At 43.8% G+C, this 15,961-nt stretch overlaps 1 protein-coding gene and 1 pseudogene across 3 annotated transcripts; both read right to left on the minus strand.

Annotated features, from left to right (window-relative positions):
* Nucleotides 1–53: 53 nt before the first annotated feature.
* LOC115193027 (magnesium-dependent phosphatase 1-like) lies at nucleotides 54–9,981 on the minus strand (annotated as a pseudogene).
* A 1,203-nt stretch (nucleotides 9,982–11,184) lies between these two features.
* LOC115192412 (collectrin) lies at nucleotides 11,185–15,715 on the minus strand. Of its 3 annotated transcripts, none has more exons than XM_029750894.1 (7): nucleotides 15,622–15,713; nucleotides 13,672–13,747; nucleotides 12,953–13,011; nucleotides 12,750–12,835; nucleotides 12,400–12,516; nucleotides 11,966–12,160; nucleotides 11,185–11,881 (listed from the first exon to the last, which is right to left on the minus strand). In XM_029750894.1, exons 1-7 carry the CDS (start codon nucleotides 15,631–15,633, stop codon nucleotides 11,749–11,751), a joined length of 678 nt encoding a protein of 225 aa, XP_029606754.1. In that variant the 5' UTR covers nucleotides 15,634–15,713; the 3' UTR covers nucleotides 11,185–11,748. The 3 variants fall into 3 exon arrangements, with proteins under 3 accessions (XP_029606754.1, XP_029606755.1, XP_029606752.1); XM_029750895.1 differs by having other exon boundaries at nucleotides 13,672–13,851; nucleotides 15,622–15,702; XM_029750892.1 differs by lacking the exon at nucleotides 13,672–13,747 and having other exon boundaries at nucleotides 15,622–15,715.
* Between the last annotated feature and the right edge of the window lie 246 nt (nucleotides 15,716–15,961).

Raw genomic sequence — 15,961 nt, forward strand, 5'->3', positions numbered from 1 at the left:
ACAGAGGTCAAGTCTATGTATTGCATTAATGCATCAACTCTGTCCTCAAGTACTCATTTTGCACCCTGGGAGAACTGTAGAATCTCTTCAACCACTAGTCTCATAGTCACTCCTTTAGGAACCAGAACACACTGCACACCTGAGGGTAAATGCAAGTAAAGTTACTTGTCTTGTTATCTCCTTTGGGAGTGAACGGTTTATGCAACATACTTGTGTGATGACCCTCCCACTCTGTCTGACAAATTCTTTCTCTTTGCTCTTGTCGGTGGGCGGAGCCGGGAGGGTCGTCAGCGAAATGGGACACACCTGGGCCCAGGTGTGTTCCAGGGATAAATACACCTTTCCCCCATACATTACTCTCTTCATGCAGACACACTGTTATTTTGGGTTGTGGCATTTTGAGGCTTCTTTATGTTTATTTGTTTTGGCGTCTCTCAACACCCCTCATTATCACATCTGTGCACGCATCCACTCACACTACTGAGTACACATTCCATTATTACTCAGATATAGTTGACTTTATTTCATGAAAATGTTTGTCTCCCTCTTTGTCACGGGCTACAAGCCGGTGTGTAACAAGTGGGGGCTCGTCTGGGTTCATAAGGTTGGATGCGAGACATTTTGGCGTATAGTATTTTGTTGCATTATGATGGTTTAATGCTAATTGGGATGCTCTTTGGTTGATATTCACTGCCTAGTCTTATAAGTGTTCGGTATAGTGCCTTAGAGATGTATCAGTGATTTTGGTTGTCCGATGATGTCATCAAACAGGCTTGGAAAGTGTGTAAGTAGGACTAATACTAGTGTCGTTAGGCTAACTGGTATGAGTATTTTGTTTGGGAGAAAACGAGAAGTCAGTGTTTGATTAACACTATAGGTGCTTTGTTTGCATCTCGTTACAACTTTCTTTGAGTTGCGCTGTTTGGTAGGCCCAGGATTGGTTGCCTTTGTTTGTTTGGTAAACTTGCCACTGCGGTGGATAGTTGGTTGTATGCTGCGTTGGAGAGAGTAACATTGGTTAGTTTCCAGGCCCCTGCCCAGGCTGGAAGCTCTTGCTCTACTCGCTGTTGGAACACCGGTCCGAGGAGGTCAGTTCAATCACCTGTGTACCTCAGTGGCAGATTTGGGTAGGGTAGTGCTATTTGCGACCCGGAGCTATAGCCTGTCTTTTCCCCTGTTAGGCTTAGCGACATGTTCCACTTTGGAATACGTTGGGCACCACAAATCCACACCAAGACTAGGGTTGCGTTATAGTAGGATTTGGAGAAGCTCCTGATATATCTCATCTCTCTCCTGCGGTGCCCAGTTTGATTGGTGCTTCTCTTGTTGTGGTTCGGTCTGGTGTGCTCAGCAGAGGGCCAGAGCAAAATCTTTTTTTGCAGTTACTTGTGACTATGGCGTCTAATGTAGACGAGTTCATTCGCGTTCCACCAGAGGAACTGTTAGAATTATGTACTAAAGAACAGCTGATGAAGGTTGCTGAACACTACCAGGTTGAAATTAGTGATATACGTCAAAAAATGATGTTAGGTTGATATTGAAGGCCAATCTGATGGAGATTGGCATACTCGTAGGTATCACTGGGGCAGAATCTGCTGAGGAATCGCCACCTCCCCAGCCATCTCCCCACTTCGCTACATTGGCCGCTCCATCTGTTAGCCCTAGTAGTCTTTTTTATCAGCTGTTACAGCTAGAGTATGATCGTGTTAAGCATGGAAAGGAATTGGAACTTAAACAGGATTTGGAGCATGCTGATTGTGTTAAGCATGAAAAGGAATTTAAACAGGATTTTGAGCGTGCTACAATCAAGCTGCAACAAGAGCGGCTAGAATTGGTTAGAGAAGGAAAGCTCTCGGGAGAGTTTGCTTAGGGAAGGTGACCCTGATTTAGCTAGGGGTCGCTCGTCTCATTGCAGGCAATCTCAACGCTGTGTGTTACAGGGAAGACATCCTCCTCCCTCATGTGGTCCTCTTCCTGCAGGCTCATTCTGACATGACCCTCAAGCATGGCAATGCCATCAGCCATTCTGCTCGTTCTGTGCGTGGTTTCCTGCAAGACAGGAATGTCAGTGTTCTACCTTGGCCAGCGAAGAGCCCAGATCTCAATCCCATTGAGCACGTCTGGGACCTGTTGGATCGGAGGGCTGAGGGCTAGGGCCATTCCCCCAAGAAATGTCCGGGAACTTGCAGGTGCCTTGGTGGAAGAGTGGGGTAATATCTCACAGCAAGAACTGGCAAATCTGGTGCAGTCCATGAGGAGGAGATGCACTGCAGTACTTAATGCAGCTGGTGGCCACACCAGACACTAACTGTTACTTTTGATTTTGACCCCCCCTTTGTTCAGGGACACATTGTTCCATTTCTGTTAGTCACATGTCTGTGGAACTTGTTCAGTTTATGTCTCAGTTGTTGAATCTTGTTATGTCCATACAAATATTTACACATGTTAAGTTCTGAAAATAAACGCAGTTGACAGTGAGAGGACGTTTCTTTTTTTTCTGAGTTTAGCTGAGTTTATTTAATAAAAATATATCTCCACGTTGTCTCCCTTTTTGTTACAGGCTACGAGCCAGTTCGTAACACTTGCTAAGTTGCTATACTCCAAAACAGCTGTCATGACACTCTCATGGTATAGAATAATTTTGAGATCATTGATATCTTTTCTCTGTTGTGTATGTATTTTAATGACTTTGGAAGTTAGAGTGGACTTCATAAATTGGTTTGAGTTTATATACTTTATGGAGGTGTAAAGTACCTAGTCGAATGACGTCTTTGATGTTCCTATGTTCAGCATCAAAGAAAGTAATCTCACTGAAACTTGAATCCACTGTCTGCCTGGAGCCTGAACAAAGACACAATGACAGTGAGTTCCAATACAAACACACTTTGATGGCCAGTTACCCAAGCATAAACACAAACATGAAAGAATGTCGCCGATCCTAACTTTTTTGTACATAATGTTTCTACCATCGTTTCCTATGACCCAAAACCGCTTCTGGACAGCTGTCACTAACCTCGGTTCGAATGAATATTTCTTCTTGAGTCGGCGACTGTAACGCCCTGGCCATAGAGGGTTTTTTTGTTCTTTATTTTGGTTAGGCCAGGGTGTTACATTGGGTGTGCGTTCTATGTTCCTTTTTCTATGTTTTTGTATTTCTTTGTTTTGGGCCGTGTGTGGCTCCCAATCAGGCACAGCTGAAGTTTGTTGTTGCTGATTGGGAGTCACACATAAGGAGCATGTTTTTCCTTTGGGTTTTGTGTGTAATTGTTTCTGTTTAGTGTTTGCACCTGACAGGACTGTCCGGCTGTCAGTTTTCTCGTTTTGTTTTGTATAGTGTTCTTTCTGCTATTAAATATTCTATGATGAACACTAACTCCGCTGCACCTTGATCTACTCTCTCTTCCGACAGCCGTTACATAATTACCCACCACAAAAAGACCAAGCAGCGGAGAAGAGGGCAGATGGAAGTCAAGGAGCACTATTGGAAGCAGCGCGCTCGGGCAAGATGGCATCCTGGTCGCTGGAGGTGTTGGAGTCAAGGATTGACTGGACATGGGAGCAATTGCGGGACAACTGTGACAACCTGCCTGGGAAGCAGGTAGAGCCCGAGAGGCAGCCCCAAAAAAATGTTTGGGGGGGGCACACGGGGAGTGTGGCAGAGTCAGGTTGGAGACCTGAGCCAGCTCCCCGTGCTTACAGGAGGCAACGTAGTACTGGTCAGGCACCGTGTTATGCAGTAAAGCGCACGGTGTCCCCAGTACGCGTGGAGAGGCCGGTGCGTTACATCCCAGCTCCTAACATCTGCCGGGGGAGATTGGGCATCGAGCCAGGACGGGTTGTGCAGGCCGTGTGCTCTAGACCTCCAGTGCGTCTTCAGGACCTGGTCTATCCTGTGCCTGCGCCCAGAACCAGGCCTCCTGCATGTCTCCCCAGCCTGGTGAATCCTGTGCCGCCTCCACGGACCAGGCCTCCAGTGGGTCTCCCCATCCTGGTCAGTCCTGTGCCGCCTCCACGGACCAGGCCTCCAGTGGGTCTCCCCATCCTGGTCAGTCCTGTGCCTGCTCCACGGACCAGGCCTCCAGTGGGTCTCCCCATCCTGGTCTCTCCTGTGCCGCTTCCACGGACCAGGCCTCCAGTGGGTCTCCCCATCCTGGTTAAGCCTGTGCCTCCTCCTCGGACCAGGCCTCCAGTGGGTCTCCCCATCCTGGTTAAGCCTGTGCCTCCTCCACGGACCAGGCCTCCAGTGGGTCTCCCCATCCTGGTCAGTCCTGTGCCTGCTCCATGGACCAGGCCTCCAGTGGGTCTCCCCATCCTGCTCTCTCCTGTGCCTCCTCCTCGGACTAGGCCTCCAGTGGGTCTCGCCAGTCCAGAGCCACCAGAGCTGCCCGCCAGTCCGGAGCCCACCAGAGCTGCCCGCCAGTCCGGAGCCGCCAGAGCCGCCCGCCAGTCCGGAGCCGCCAGAGCAGCCCGCCAGTCCGGAGCCGCCAGAGCAGCCCGCCAGTCGGGAGCCGCCTGAGCCGCCCGCCAGTCAGGAGCCGCCAGAGCCGCCCGCCAGTCAGGAGCCGCCAGAGCCGCCCGCCTGTCCGGAGCCGCCAGAGCCGCCCGCCTGTCCAGAGCCGCCCGCCAGCCCGGTGAGTCCTGTGCCTGCGCCTAGGGCCAAGTCTCTTACTTTCAGACTGGTGAATCCTGGGTCAGTGCGGCCGGAGCCGCCAGGGACGCCCGCCAGCCGGGCGCAGCCATCGCCGCTCGCCAGCCGGGCGCAGCCATCGCCGCTCGCCAGCCGGGCGCAGCCAGGGTCGCCCACCAGACCTTCGGCGCGGCCAGGTGCGCCACCTAAGAGGGCGACGCCAAGGGTGGAGCAGAGGCCACGTCCCGCACCTGAGCCGCCGCCGTAAGAAGGCCCACCCGGACCCTCCCCTTCAGTGTCAGGTTTTGCGGCCAGAGTCCGCACCTTGGGGGGGTACTGTAACGCCCTGGCCATAGAGGGGTTTTTTGTTCTTTATTTTGGTTAGGCCAGGGTGTTACATTGGGTGGGCGTTCTATGTTCCTTTTTCTATGTTTTTGTATTTCTTTGTTTTGGGCCGTGTGTGGCTCCCAATCAGACACAGCTGAAGTTCGTTGTTGCTGATTGGGAGTCACACATAAGGCGCATGTTTTTCCTTTGGGTTTTGTGTGTAATTGTTTCTGTTTAGTGTTTGCACCTGACAGGACTGTCCGGCTGTCAGTTTTCTCGTTTTGTTTTGTATAGTGTTCTTTCTGCTATTAAATATTCTATGATGAACACTAACTCCGCTGCACCTTGGTCTCCTCTCTCTTCCGACAGCCGGAAATACTGCACACCCCGGACCAGATACTAAACCTCGAGACTCGGAAAAGGAAAAGGCGGCGTAAGAGAGGCCAGCGTGTGGGCACCCTATCGAAACTATGTTGGCGTATAAATAATCTGCCTCTATCCTCCGTTCTATTGGCGAACGTACAGTACAATCGCTGGAGAACAAATTGGACAAGCTCTGTTTGAGACTATTCTATCAATGGGACCTGAACTGTAATATCCTGTGTTTCTCTGATTCGTGGCTGAACAAGGACATGGATAATATACATCTAGTTAGTTTTTCTATGCATCGTCAAGACCGTACGGCAGTGTCGGGTAAGGTTAGGGGGGGAGGGGTATGTCTTTCAGCTGGTGCTCGATATCTAATAAGGAAGTCTCAAGGTTCTGCTCGCATGACTTAGATTCCGTCATGATAAGCTGTAGACCATAATATACTGGACAAAAATATAAATGCAAAAATTTTAAAGATTTTAGTGAGTTAAAGTTCATATAAGGAAATCAGTCAATTGAAATAAATAAATTAGGCCCTAATCTTTGGATTTCACATGACTGGGAATGCAGATATGCATCTATTGGTCACAGATACCTTAAAAAAAATGTAGGGGCGTGGATCAGAAAACCAGTCAGTATCTGATGTGACCACCCCACATCTCCTTCGCAAAGAGTGGATCAGGCTGCTGATTGTGGGCTGTGGAATGTTGTCCCACTCCTCTTCAATGGCTGTACGAAGTTGTTGGATATTGGTGGAAACTGGAACACGCTGTCATAAACGTTGATCCAGAACATCCCAAAAATTCTCAATGGGTGACATGTTTGGTGAGTATCCAGGCCATGGAAGAACTGGGACATTTTTAGCTTCCAGAAATTGTGTATAGCTCCTTGCGACATGGGGCCGTGCATTATCATGCTGAAACATGAGGTGATGGCGGCAGATGACAGGCACGACAATGGGCCTCAGAATCTCATCACGGTATCTCTGTGAATTCAAATTGCCATTGATAAAATGCAATTGTGTTCGTTGTCTGTAGCTTATGCCTGCCCATACCATAACCCCACCACCACCATGTGGCACTCCGTTCACAATGTTGACATCAGCAAACCGCTCGCCCACATGACATCATACACGTGGTCTGCCAGTTGGACATACTGCCAAATTCTTTTAAATTATGTTGGAGGCAGCTTATGGTAGAGAAATGAACATTAAATTATCTGGCAACAGCTCTGGTGGACATTCCTGCAGTCAACATGCCAATTGCATGCTACCTCAACTTGAGACATCTGTGACATTGTGCTGTGTGACACAAAACTGCACATTTTAGTGGTCTTTTATTTTCCCCAGCTCAAAGTGCACCTGTGTAATGATCAGGCTGTTTAATTAGCTTCTTGATATGCCACACATGTCAGGTGGATTATCGTAGCGAAGGAGAAATACTCACTAACAGGGATGTAAACAAATGTGTGCACAACATTGGAGAAATAAGCTTTTTGTGCAGTATGGACAATTTCTGGGATATTTTATTTTAGCTGAAACATGAGACCAACACTTTACATGTTGCCTTTATATTCTTGTTCAGTGTATTTAACAAGAGAGTTTTCATCTATATTATATATTTATTTATCACCACAAATCGATGCTGGCACTAAGACCGCACTCAACAAACTGTATAGGACATAAGCAAACAATGAAAGGCTCATCCAGAGGAGGGGCTCCTAGTGGCCGGTGATTTTAATGCATGGAAACTGAAATTGGTTTTACCTCATTTCTGCAAGCATGTCACATGTGCAACTAGAGGAGACTAAACTCTATATCACATTTACTCCACACACACAAACGGTTACAAAGCTCTTTCTCCCTCCATTTGGCAAATCTGACCGTAACTCTATCCTCCCACTACGACCTCCGACGAGCCATCAAACAGGAAAAGCAAAAATACAGGACTAAAAACGAATCCTACTACCCCGGCTCTGATGCTCCTCGGATGTGGCAGGGCTAGCAAACTATTACGGATTACAAAGGGAAACCCAGCTGTGAGCTTACCAGTAACCTGAGCCTACCAGATGAGCTAAATGCCTTGTATGGCAGCTTTGAGGCAAGCATGATATAAGAGCAACAGCTGTTCCGGACAACTATGTGATCACGTTCTCCGTAGCCGATGTGAGTAAGACCTTTTAAACAGGTCAATATTCACAAGAACAGACGGATTACCAGGACGCATAGTCAGAGCATGCACTGACAAATGGCAAGTGTCTTCACTGACATTTTTCAACCTCTCCCTGACCCAGTCTGTTATACCTACATGTTTTAAGCAGACCACCATAGTCCCTGTGCCCAAGAACACCAAGGTAATCTGTCTAAATGACTATAGCCCTGTAGCACTCACGTCTGTAGCCATGAAACACTTTGAAAGGCTGGTCATGTCTCACATCAACACCATCACCCTAGATACCCTGGACCCACTCAATTCACACACCACCCCGAACAGATCCACAGATAACACAATTTGTATTGCACTCCACACTGCCCTCTCCCACCTGGACAAGAGGAACACATATGTGAGAATGTTGTTCATTGACTACAGTTCAGCATTCAACACCATAGTACCATCCAAGCTCATCACTAACCTAAGGACCCTGGGACTGAACATCTCCCTCTGCAACTGGATCCTGGACTAACTGATGGGCCGCCTCCAGGTGATGAGGGTAGGCAACAACATATCAGCCACGCTGACCCTCGCCACCCAAGTCATAGACGGTTCTCTCTGCTACCGCACGGCAAGCAGTACCGATGCACCAAGTCTGGAACCAACAAGACCTTGAGCAGCTTCTACCCCTAAGCCATAAGACTGCTAAATAGTTAGCTAAATAGTTAACCAAATAGCTAACCGGACTATGTGCATTGACCCTTTCTGCACTAACTCTTGACTCATCACATACCCTGCTGCTACTGTTTATTATCTATCCTGTTGCCTAGTCACTTTATTCATAGTTCTATGTACATATCTACCTCAATTACCATGTACCCCTGCACATCGACCCGGTACTATTACCCTGTGTCTATATAGCCAAGTTATCGTTACTCATTGGGTATTTATTATTACTTTTATTATGACGTGTTATGACTTTTCTCTATTTTCTCTCTCTCTGCATTGTTGGGAAGGGCCCGTAAGTAAAGATTTCACTGTTAGTCTACACCTGTTGTTTATGAAGCACGTGCCTAATAAAATGTGATTTGATTTGAAACACACAAACACACACTTCCATTCTCCAACTAACAGTATTCGTGTTGAACACAGAAGAATCGTTCAGGACCGGTGGCAGTGGTCGTATAATCTCAAGTTTAGATACGTACTTTTTGAAGTAAGGGACCTTTGACCATGGATATATTTCCTTGAAGGATATGTATTGGTTGAGATTGAAGAGGGACAACAGCTGATTGGCTGCATCCACCTCCCCTGTACTGGGGAATAGAAGGAACATTTAAATAATTTACAATGCTGGCATGTTATTTCAAAGAATTACCAATCTAGAGGTTAATAACAGAAATTGCCATTGTCTAAACAAGTTTTACATAGATATTTAATCAGATTATAAAATAAAATAGCATGCAGTTGATCCCTGTGTGAACTAACCGTGATGCCACTCCAATCTGGATCCCCTGGTCATGTAGAGAAGTGAGTATGTCCATTGTTTCTTGGTACAGTTAGATTTTCTCTCCTCTTGCATCCAACACCACTCCCCTGTAGGGAAAGACGTGATATTATTAGAAATCTGAAAAGACATGGCTGAAATGTAATTTGTGTAAGAATTGGAGAGGATTTAGAGAAGAACAAAGCCTAAAGCCATCACTAGCTTGCAACTCATCAATCAATTTCAAGATTTTTGATCAGGAAACTCCCACATTGCCTTTGAAGTGGTGGGTCCACATGGGTATCTACCCAGAAGGGCCAAAGAGTTTAATCTGAGATAGGGAGAAAACAAAAACAAAGCAGATGAGATGGAGGATGACAGGTACAGAAACAGACCAAAACACATGACAGTTAGCTAGACACTACTTTAGCTGTGACAGTCTTCTTTTTCTGCTCTGGTTTTAGCTAGGTATGATATTTGTCAGTGTTCTTTCTCTTTAACTTTATTGAACATAGCTAGTTAGCTACGTGGCTATCTAATGGTTCCGTGTGGCTCAGTTGGTAGAGCATGGTGTTTGCAACACCAGTGTTGTCGGTTCAATTCCCACGGGGGAACAGTATGGAGAAAAAATGTATGAAATGTATGCATTCACTACTGTAAGTCGCTTTGGATAAGAGTGTCTGCTAAAATGTAAAAATGTAATGTTATGTATGTATCTAGTTAGCTAGCTTTTCAATTTACCCAGGTCAAAAACAACAAACTTTTAGACATAGCTAGCTATTTCCTGAGTTAAGAAATTACATTTTCAATTATATATTAGTGAAATGCTAATAACAATCCTCAAATGTATTGAATCATCAAAATTGTAGGACTAGCTAGCTTACACTGTCAATTTCCAGTGTGGTTGTTGTGGTGTTCTCAAATCAATGAATCACAGAAGCTTTCCCTTTGTAACATGTTGTCCTTTCTAGAGAGGGATCAAAGGCACTTGAGCAGCACACTTGAGTTGTTGCCAGCTGCATTAGAGTTGCTGATGCTACATTTGATCAAAATAAGTAAAAGGACCTTGTGTGTTCCACTACCAGAGCTGGAACTGGTAGAAGACCTACCCATCAGAGATATTTAAGGAAGATAAGAGCCACCCATTTAGCCATTTAATTATTACTGAGGAACTGGTTTAGAACAGTGTGTAAAATTCAAATCGTCTTACATTTGACACCGCATCTACCACATATGCATGTGTAATTGTGTGTCCATGACAAGGTAAAAATCTGTCTTTCTGCCGCTGAGCAAGGCAGTTAACCCACTGTTCCCCGGAGACCGAAGACGTGGATGTCGATTTATGGCAGCCCCCCCTCTCTGATTCGGAGGGGTTGGGTTAAATGCAGAAGACACATTTCAGTTGAAGGCATTCAGTTGTACAACTGACTAAGTATCCCCCTTTCCCTTTAATCATTCTCCATGTGCTGTAGCTGAATAAAGAGGTAGTCCTTAATGACGTTTAACCTGTTTTAATCTCAACAGACTAGAGAGGTTGGAATAGAGATTCCGCAATAGCCAAGGAAGAGACATATCTAAATTACAGTTTGTTTGTTTGTATTTCCTCAGATTCACACGATAGATTTTCATAACAAACAATATAAAATCAAAATGGGTGCTCTTTAAAACAGTGACTGGAAATGTACATATTCGACATTTAAACCCATCTGTTCTGGTGTTCTTCTTCATTTGATCACATTGTGCAAAACAAAGCAGTAAAAAACTTGAATAGGTGGTTAACACTTAACTAGATGCTGGAGCTACCGAGGACATTACATCAATCATTTATTAGTTACATGTAAATCAATTATCATGGTGGTTCTCCTCCCTCTCAGATATATTTGTGCCTCTCTGTTGCTACATTTTCATTATTTTCAGATTTGTGATTGAGAAGAAGTACTCATGATTTCTAAATGAACAAGACCACTGTTTATTAAGGGATTCTATTATTTGACCATTTGAAATATACATTAAAATTGTTGACCAGACGCCACCTACTCGGTTTGCAGAAATGCTTAACTAAAGCCATGGATAAAACAGAACTGAAAGGTGTTGTGTTCGCTATAGCCTATCTCAAAAGCAGTTTTTACTTACAGTGAGCTCCAAAGGTATTGGCACAGTGACACATTTGTGGTTGTTTTGGTTCTGTACTCCAGCACTTTGGATTTGAAATGATACAATGACTATGAGGTTAAAGTGCAGTCAGCTTTAATTTGTGGGTATTTCCATCACTTTTGGGTGATCCATTTAGAAATTACAGCACTTTTTGTACATAGTCGCCCTCATTTTAGGGGACAAATTCATTGGGACAAATTCATTGGGACAAATTCACTTATACGTATGTGTATTATTAAAAGTAGTCCAAAGTTAAGTTTTTGGTCCCATATTCCTGGCATGCAATGATTAGATCAAGCTTGTGACTTTACAAACTTGTTGAATGCATTTTCTGTTTGTTTTGGTTGTCTTTCAGATTATTTTGTGCCCAATAGAAAAGGTAGCATCCACATTAATGTAGAAGCGTTTAAAAACATATTCTATTCATATTTACAATAAAAGTGACTCCAAAATGACACAATACATTATTTACCATTTATTTCTATTGGGCACAAAATCGTTTTAAACACAACCAAAATAAACAGCAAATGCAGTTTTAAACTGTAGACACAGTGCATAAAAGTCTATTTGTAATGGTTTTTAATGTCTCTTGGCCCATCCTGTGCTTGCTTGGTAGCATTTTACAGGGGAAGTCTTTACAGCTTTGTGAAGCGATTGTCATCTGTGAATCCTCTGTTGTAGATGCCGTCCAGGATGTTGCCATTCTCCACTCCTTTCATCTGCCTGTCCTCTTCATCCTGTCCATCCTCCATCATCCCTTTCTCTTTCCTAGGTTAGAATGAGCCATAGTTCAATAACAAAACACAGCATTATCAACAGAGAGACAGAAGTATCGTCAAAGGGTGGACTCACCGTCTCTTTTGAAGCAGAGAGGATACGAGCAGGGCGATGATTCCAGCAAACACAGCCCCTATGACCACTCCAAACACGATGAGCCAGGGAGGGGTGTCAGGGTTGACTGGCCCTGCCAGTGTGGGGGGGATGCCCAGAAACTCCAGGGTCCTATCTGTCAGGAGGAAGGCGTTGTTGATGCGATGCCTTGACATGCTGTTGGACATAGAATGGGTTACTTTAGGTCCAATTGGTAAATCTCACCTTTTACTGGTCTCTGAATCTGTGTAAATACCACTTGCCTTGTGGTTCAGATTGTAAGCATAATATCTATTTTCTGTTTTATCCACTAGATACTCAAGTGGCTGTTTACGTTCACCTTTCTACTTCAGAGTTCAGTTCATCTACAGGTGTATACCAGGATATTTTCCTTTCAAAGTAGACCAAGAAATTACCTCACAGCTTTCTCCACATCTGCCTGAGGAATAAGCATGGTGGAGTTGTCTGGTGATGTCACCACAAACCAGAAGGACACCCTCAGAGTCTGATTACACACGATAATGTTGTCGACACTGGAAAAGTCCCACAAACATCATAATGCCATAAATGCCATGTTGTCAGCATTACACCAACACACCAGGAATACATTTTTATTGACTTGAACATAAGTCATAAAATATGCACACAGGAACGCTGGAAATGAATCTTTGCCGGAAGTGAAAAAACATTATGCTGTACTACACTGTGCTTTGATTTCAGTTGAAATATATGGCACAAGTTTTTAGGGAACTGTAGATGTTCTTACTTGTAAGTTTCTGTTTTGTAGTACCTCCTCATGGTAAAGGCCATAGTTGCTCGGAAAAGGAACATTTCATTCTCATTCCATTCATACTGCAGACAAAAAAAGGACATTTCATCACCCAGCACAATGTAGTTGTAAATGTTGTATTTAAAACTTTTCATATAGGACCCATGATGTGAGAGAACACTTGTAAGCATGGTACGTACAGCCTGATTTCCCAAAGCAGTTTTGATGCTGAGTCGCACTCTGTAGCCATTTGATGCATCTACAGACAGAATAAGACTTATCTTGATGAGTGATTCTCACCACCGTCTTAAACACATTTGAATAATCTTTGGATTCACCATGAAACACTGAGCGTACAAGAACACACTTTCTTTTAGAGGACACAAACATGTGAGCTTGAATCCCATGGGTCGATAGATAAAAATAGTCAAAAAAGAAACAGTACAATGAAACAAACAGTAAATAGGACATCCCTCACAAAGTGTTCTTCAAACCGTCCTGAGAAAGAACTATCTGTACAACCATACAGTATTTACTGTGTCCACTCAAAACCTTCACTGTTGAACTAGAAACCTCTATGTAGTACATGACAATGCATAAACAACAGAACAACATCAAAGACCATTTGAATCATGAAAATACTCATTATAACCATACTCATTCACGTGAACTTCTTCCTCAAGAAAACTCTGATCAGCTGACAAGTATTGCACAGTCTCTCTCTCCCTACATTAAACTATAGATATTTGGCGAACTAGCTAAAAGAAACATTCAGGGACACAATAAGAAGTTATAAACATAACATTTTGTAACACTAATATAAACTAAAGAATGACAACCAACCAAACACAAAACCAATAAAACAGGTAGAAATTGTGAGGACATAAGCGTCTTCTTTAGGTCAATCTGAGTAACTTACTAGGCTGGCAGAGGGTTTGTGCTAGGGCTGGTGCCCCCGCCAGGTAGAGCAGAACCAGGATCCTCACCAACATCCTCTATGGATAAGAACACAACTAAGACAGAATCTCCTGTGCTGCTGGCTCAGTCAAAGTCCCAGTGGTCAGACATTAATGAGACGGTGGATGAATCAACGATGGAACTGGAATCAAACAGGGGGTGGCCACTATGGTTTAATGGTTAAATGATGACACAGCTGCAAGCTACAACTCTCCCTGCCCAACTTCAAAAAAAAAGTGATCAGCCCTATAATAGTCATCCCCAGCAGTACAGTTAGCTTGCCCAGAGAGAAGAATAATACAGCAGCAGTAATGTCTGGGCAGCTGTGTGGGCAGCAGTGAAAGCACTAGCTACTGTTTGTCCAAGCCTCAGAGAAGTGGAAGAGGTTTGATAGAGTGAGAGGGAGTGAGAGGGAGTGAGAGGGAGGCAGATGTCATGAATATAAACAAACAGACCCAGTCTGCTTCTGTTTACCCAGTGGGCCTGCTGTACAGCATATACACCACCTTTCTGTTTGCCTTGCTTGTAGCTTTTCAGTTCCAGTAGCAACCCCTTCCTATCATTTCCTTCAATTTGTTTTATTTGTGTCCATGTTGGGGTGTAAGGGCCAGACACAGGAATATATTTGACATTAATTAATGAAACAATATATCCTAGCTAACAAACCACGAGTAGGACGTTTGTAGAAACTATGAACATATTTGTACTACCTTTTCTAACCAGGGGAGCTAACACCTACAGACTTAATCTCCACCACAGGTCACAGAGAGGTCAAGAAAGATAGCGCCTCTCTTCTGGGTGTTAATAGTTAATAACATTCATAGTGTCCGTGTATGTCCCAAATTGCATTCTATTCCCTACATAGTGCACTACTTTTGATCAGAGCCCTATAGGGCATAGGGTACCATTTGGGAAACACCCTCAGTATCTGTCTTAGGAATTCTTCTACAGTGCCATGAAAGTAAACCTTGTGTAACATGACACTTTTACGATTCAGGCAGTGTGCCATGATTAACCATTCACACTTCCCTGGATACATTACCTATAAATGTAGTACATTTTTCACCAGTGAAGGTTTTTGTCAACACCATTTTTAGTTCAATAATTGATTGTTCATGAGAAACATGGGTTTACACATTACACTAGGTCTGCCTGTTGAGGATCTACTGATTGCCGGCTACAAACAACAAATTAGCTTCAAACTGGGGTACTGCAGGGGGCCTGCAATTTCTTTATTTTGTTAAATATTTTGTGGGATTTTTTTGTGAAAATAATTATTTTATGAACATCGCTAGCTGCAACAGAATATTATTGTGGATACCGTTTTTATGTCTCTGCGTCCAGTATGAAGGAAGTTATAGATAGTTTCATGAGCCAGTGCTAACTAGCGTCTACAGAAGTCTAAACTAGAAGTCTACAGGAACAGTAAGCATGCTTGGGTCTTGAAGTCATCTAGGCTAGCTAGTGCTAGCCAACTTATTTCGCCAATTAGCTTCCGTCGGCTGGTGTGCAACTGTGACAAAGTTTTATCTCTGGTGCTAATTAGAGACTGTCAATACATTACGCAATGTAAATGCGACAATATTTTCATGGTGGACATCTTTTATTTGAATCATGAAATACTTTAATTATTTTTTACATTCATTTCTATATATCTCATGACTAAGCAATTAGCCCACTAAAATGTCCATCTGACTCCATAAAGATAATTAAAATACACAAGCAAGCATTAGGCAATGAGTTGGCGTTGACTAGCAAGAATTGGTCTGAGAATTGTCTATATCAAAGGCAGATATTTAATTAATATTGTACAATGAATGAATTCACATACAAGGCATAAAGCTTAAGTTACAAGCATTAACAAGCATTACAGGGCATTATTTAAAGCATATAGAGTCTAAAGTTAACTTACAAGACAACGCATGAACAAAGAGATGCCTAGGCCTCTGGCCTAGGAAATGAGAATTGATCATACAACCTTCCTCCATGGATGGGATACAGGATAACAGAGACAACAAATTCATTTTATTCCATTTATAACATCTGAAGGTGTAACTCTTCAACCCAAAACCAACCACCATTGACCAATCACACGATAACAAGTTTACAGAGTAACCAGGCCCAATCTCCACAGAGTGTAACAACATCTAAAGGCTTGTGTGGGGGAAGAGACCAGTGTAAATAAGACAGAATTCCTGAGAGGAACTTTAAACCCCTTTGCATAGAGTAATTTAGAGTTCGCCTTGTACAAA

This window comes from Salmo trutta, chromosome 4 (genome assembly GCF_901001165.1).
Source record: "Salmo trutta chromosome 4, fSalTru1.1, whole genome shotgun sequence".
NCBI lineage: Eukaryota > Metazoa > Chordata > Actinopteri > Salmoniformes > Salmonidae > Salmo > Salmo trutta.

Excerpts from the sequence above, each read along its gene's own strand:
- LOC115192412 (XM_029750894.1), bottom strand. Across the intron at positions 12,517-12,749 it reads TACAAAACAGAAACTTACAA|TGTCGACAACATTATCGTGT; the intron begins GTAAGAACATCT and ends GGACTTTTCCAG. Across the intron at positions 12,161-12,399 it reads GATGTGGAGAAAGCTGTGAG|CATGTCAAGGCATCGCATCA; the intron begins GTAATTTCTTGG and ends TATGTCCAACAG.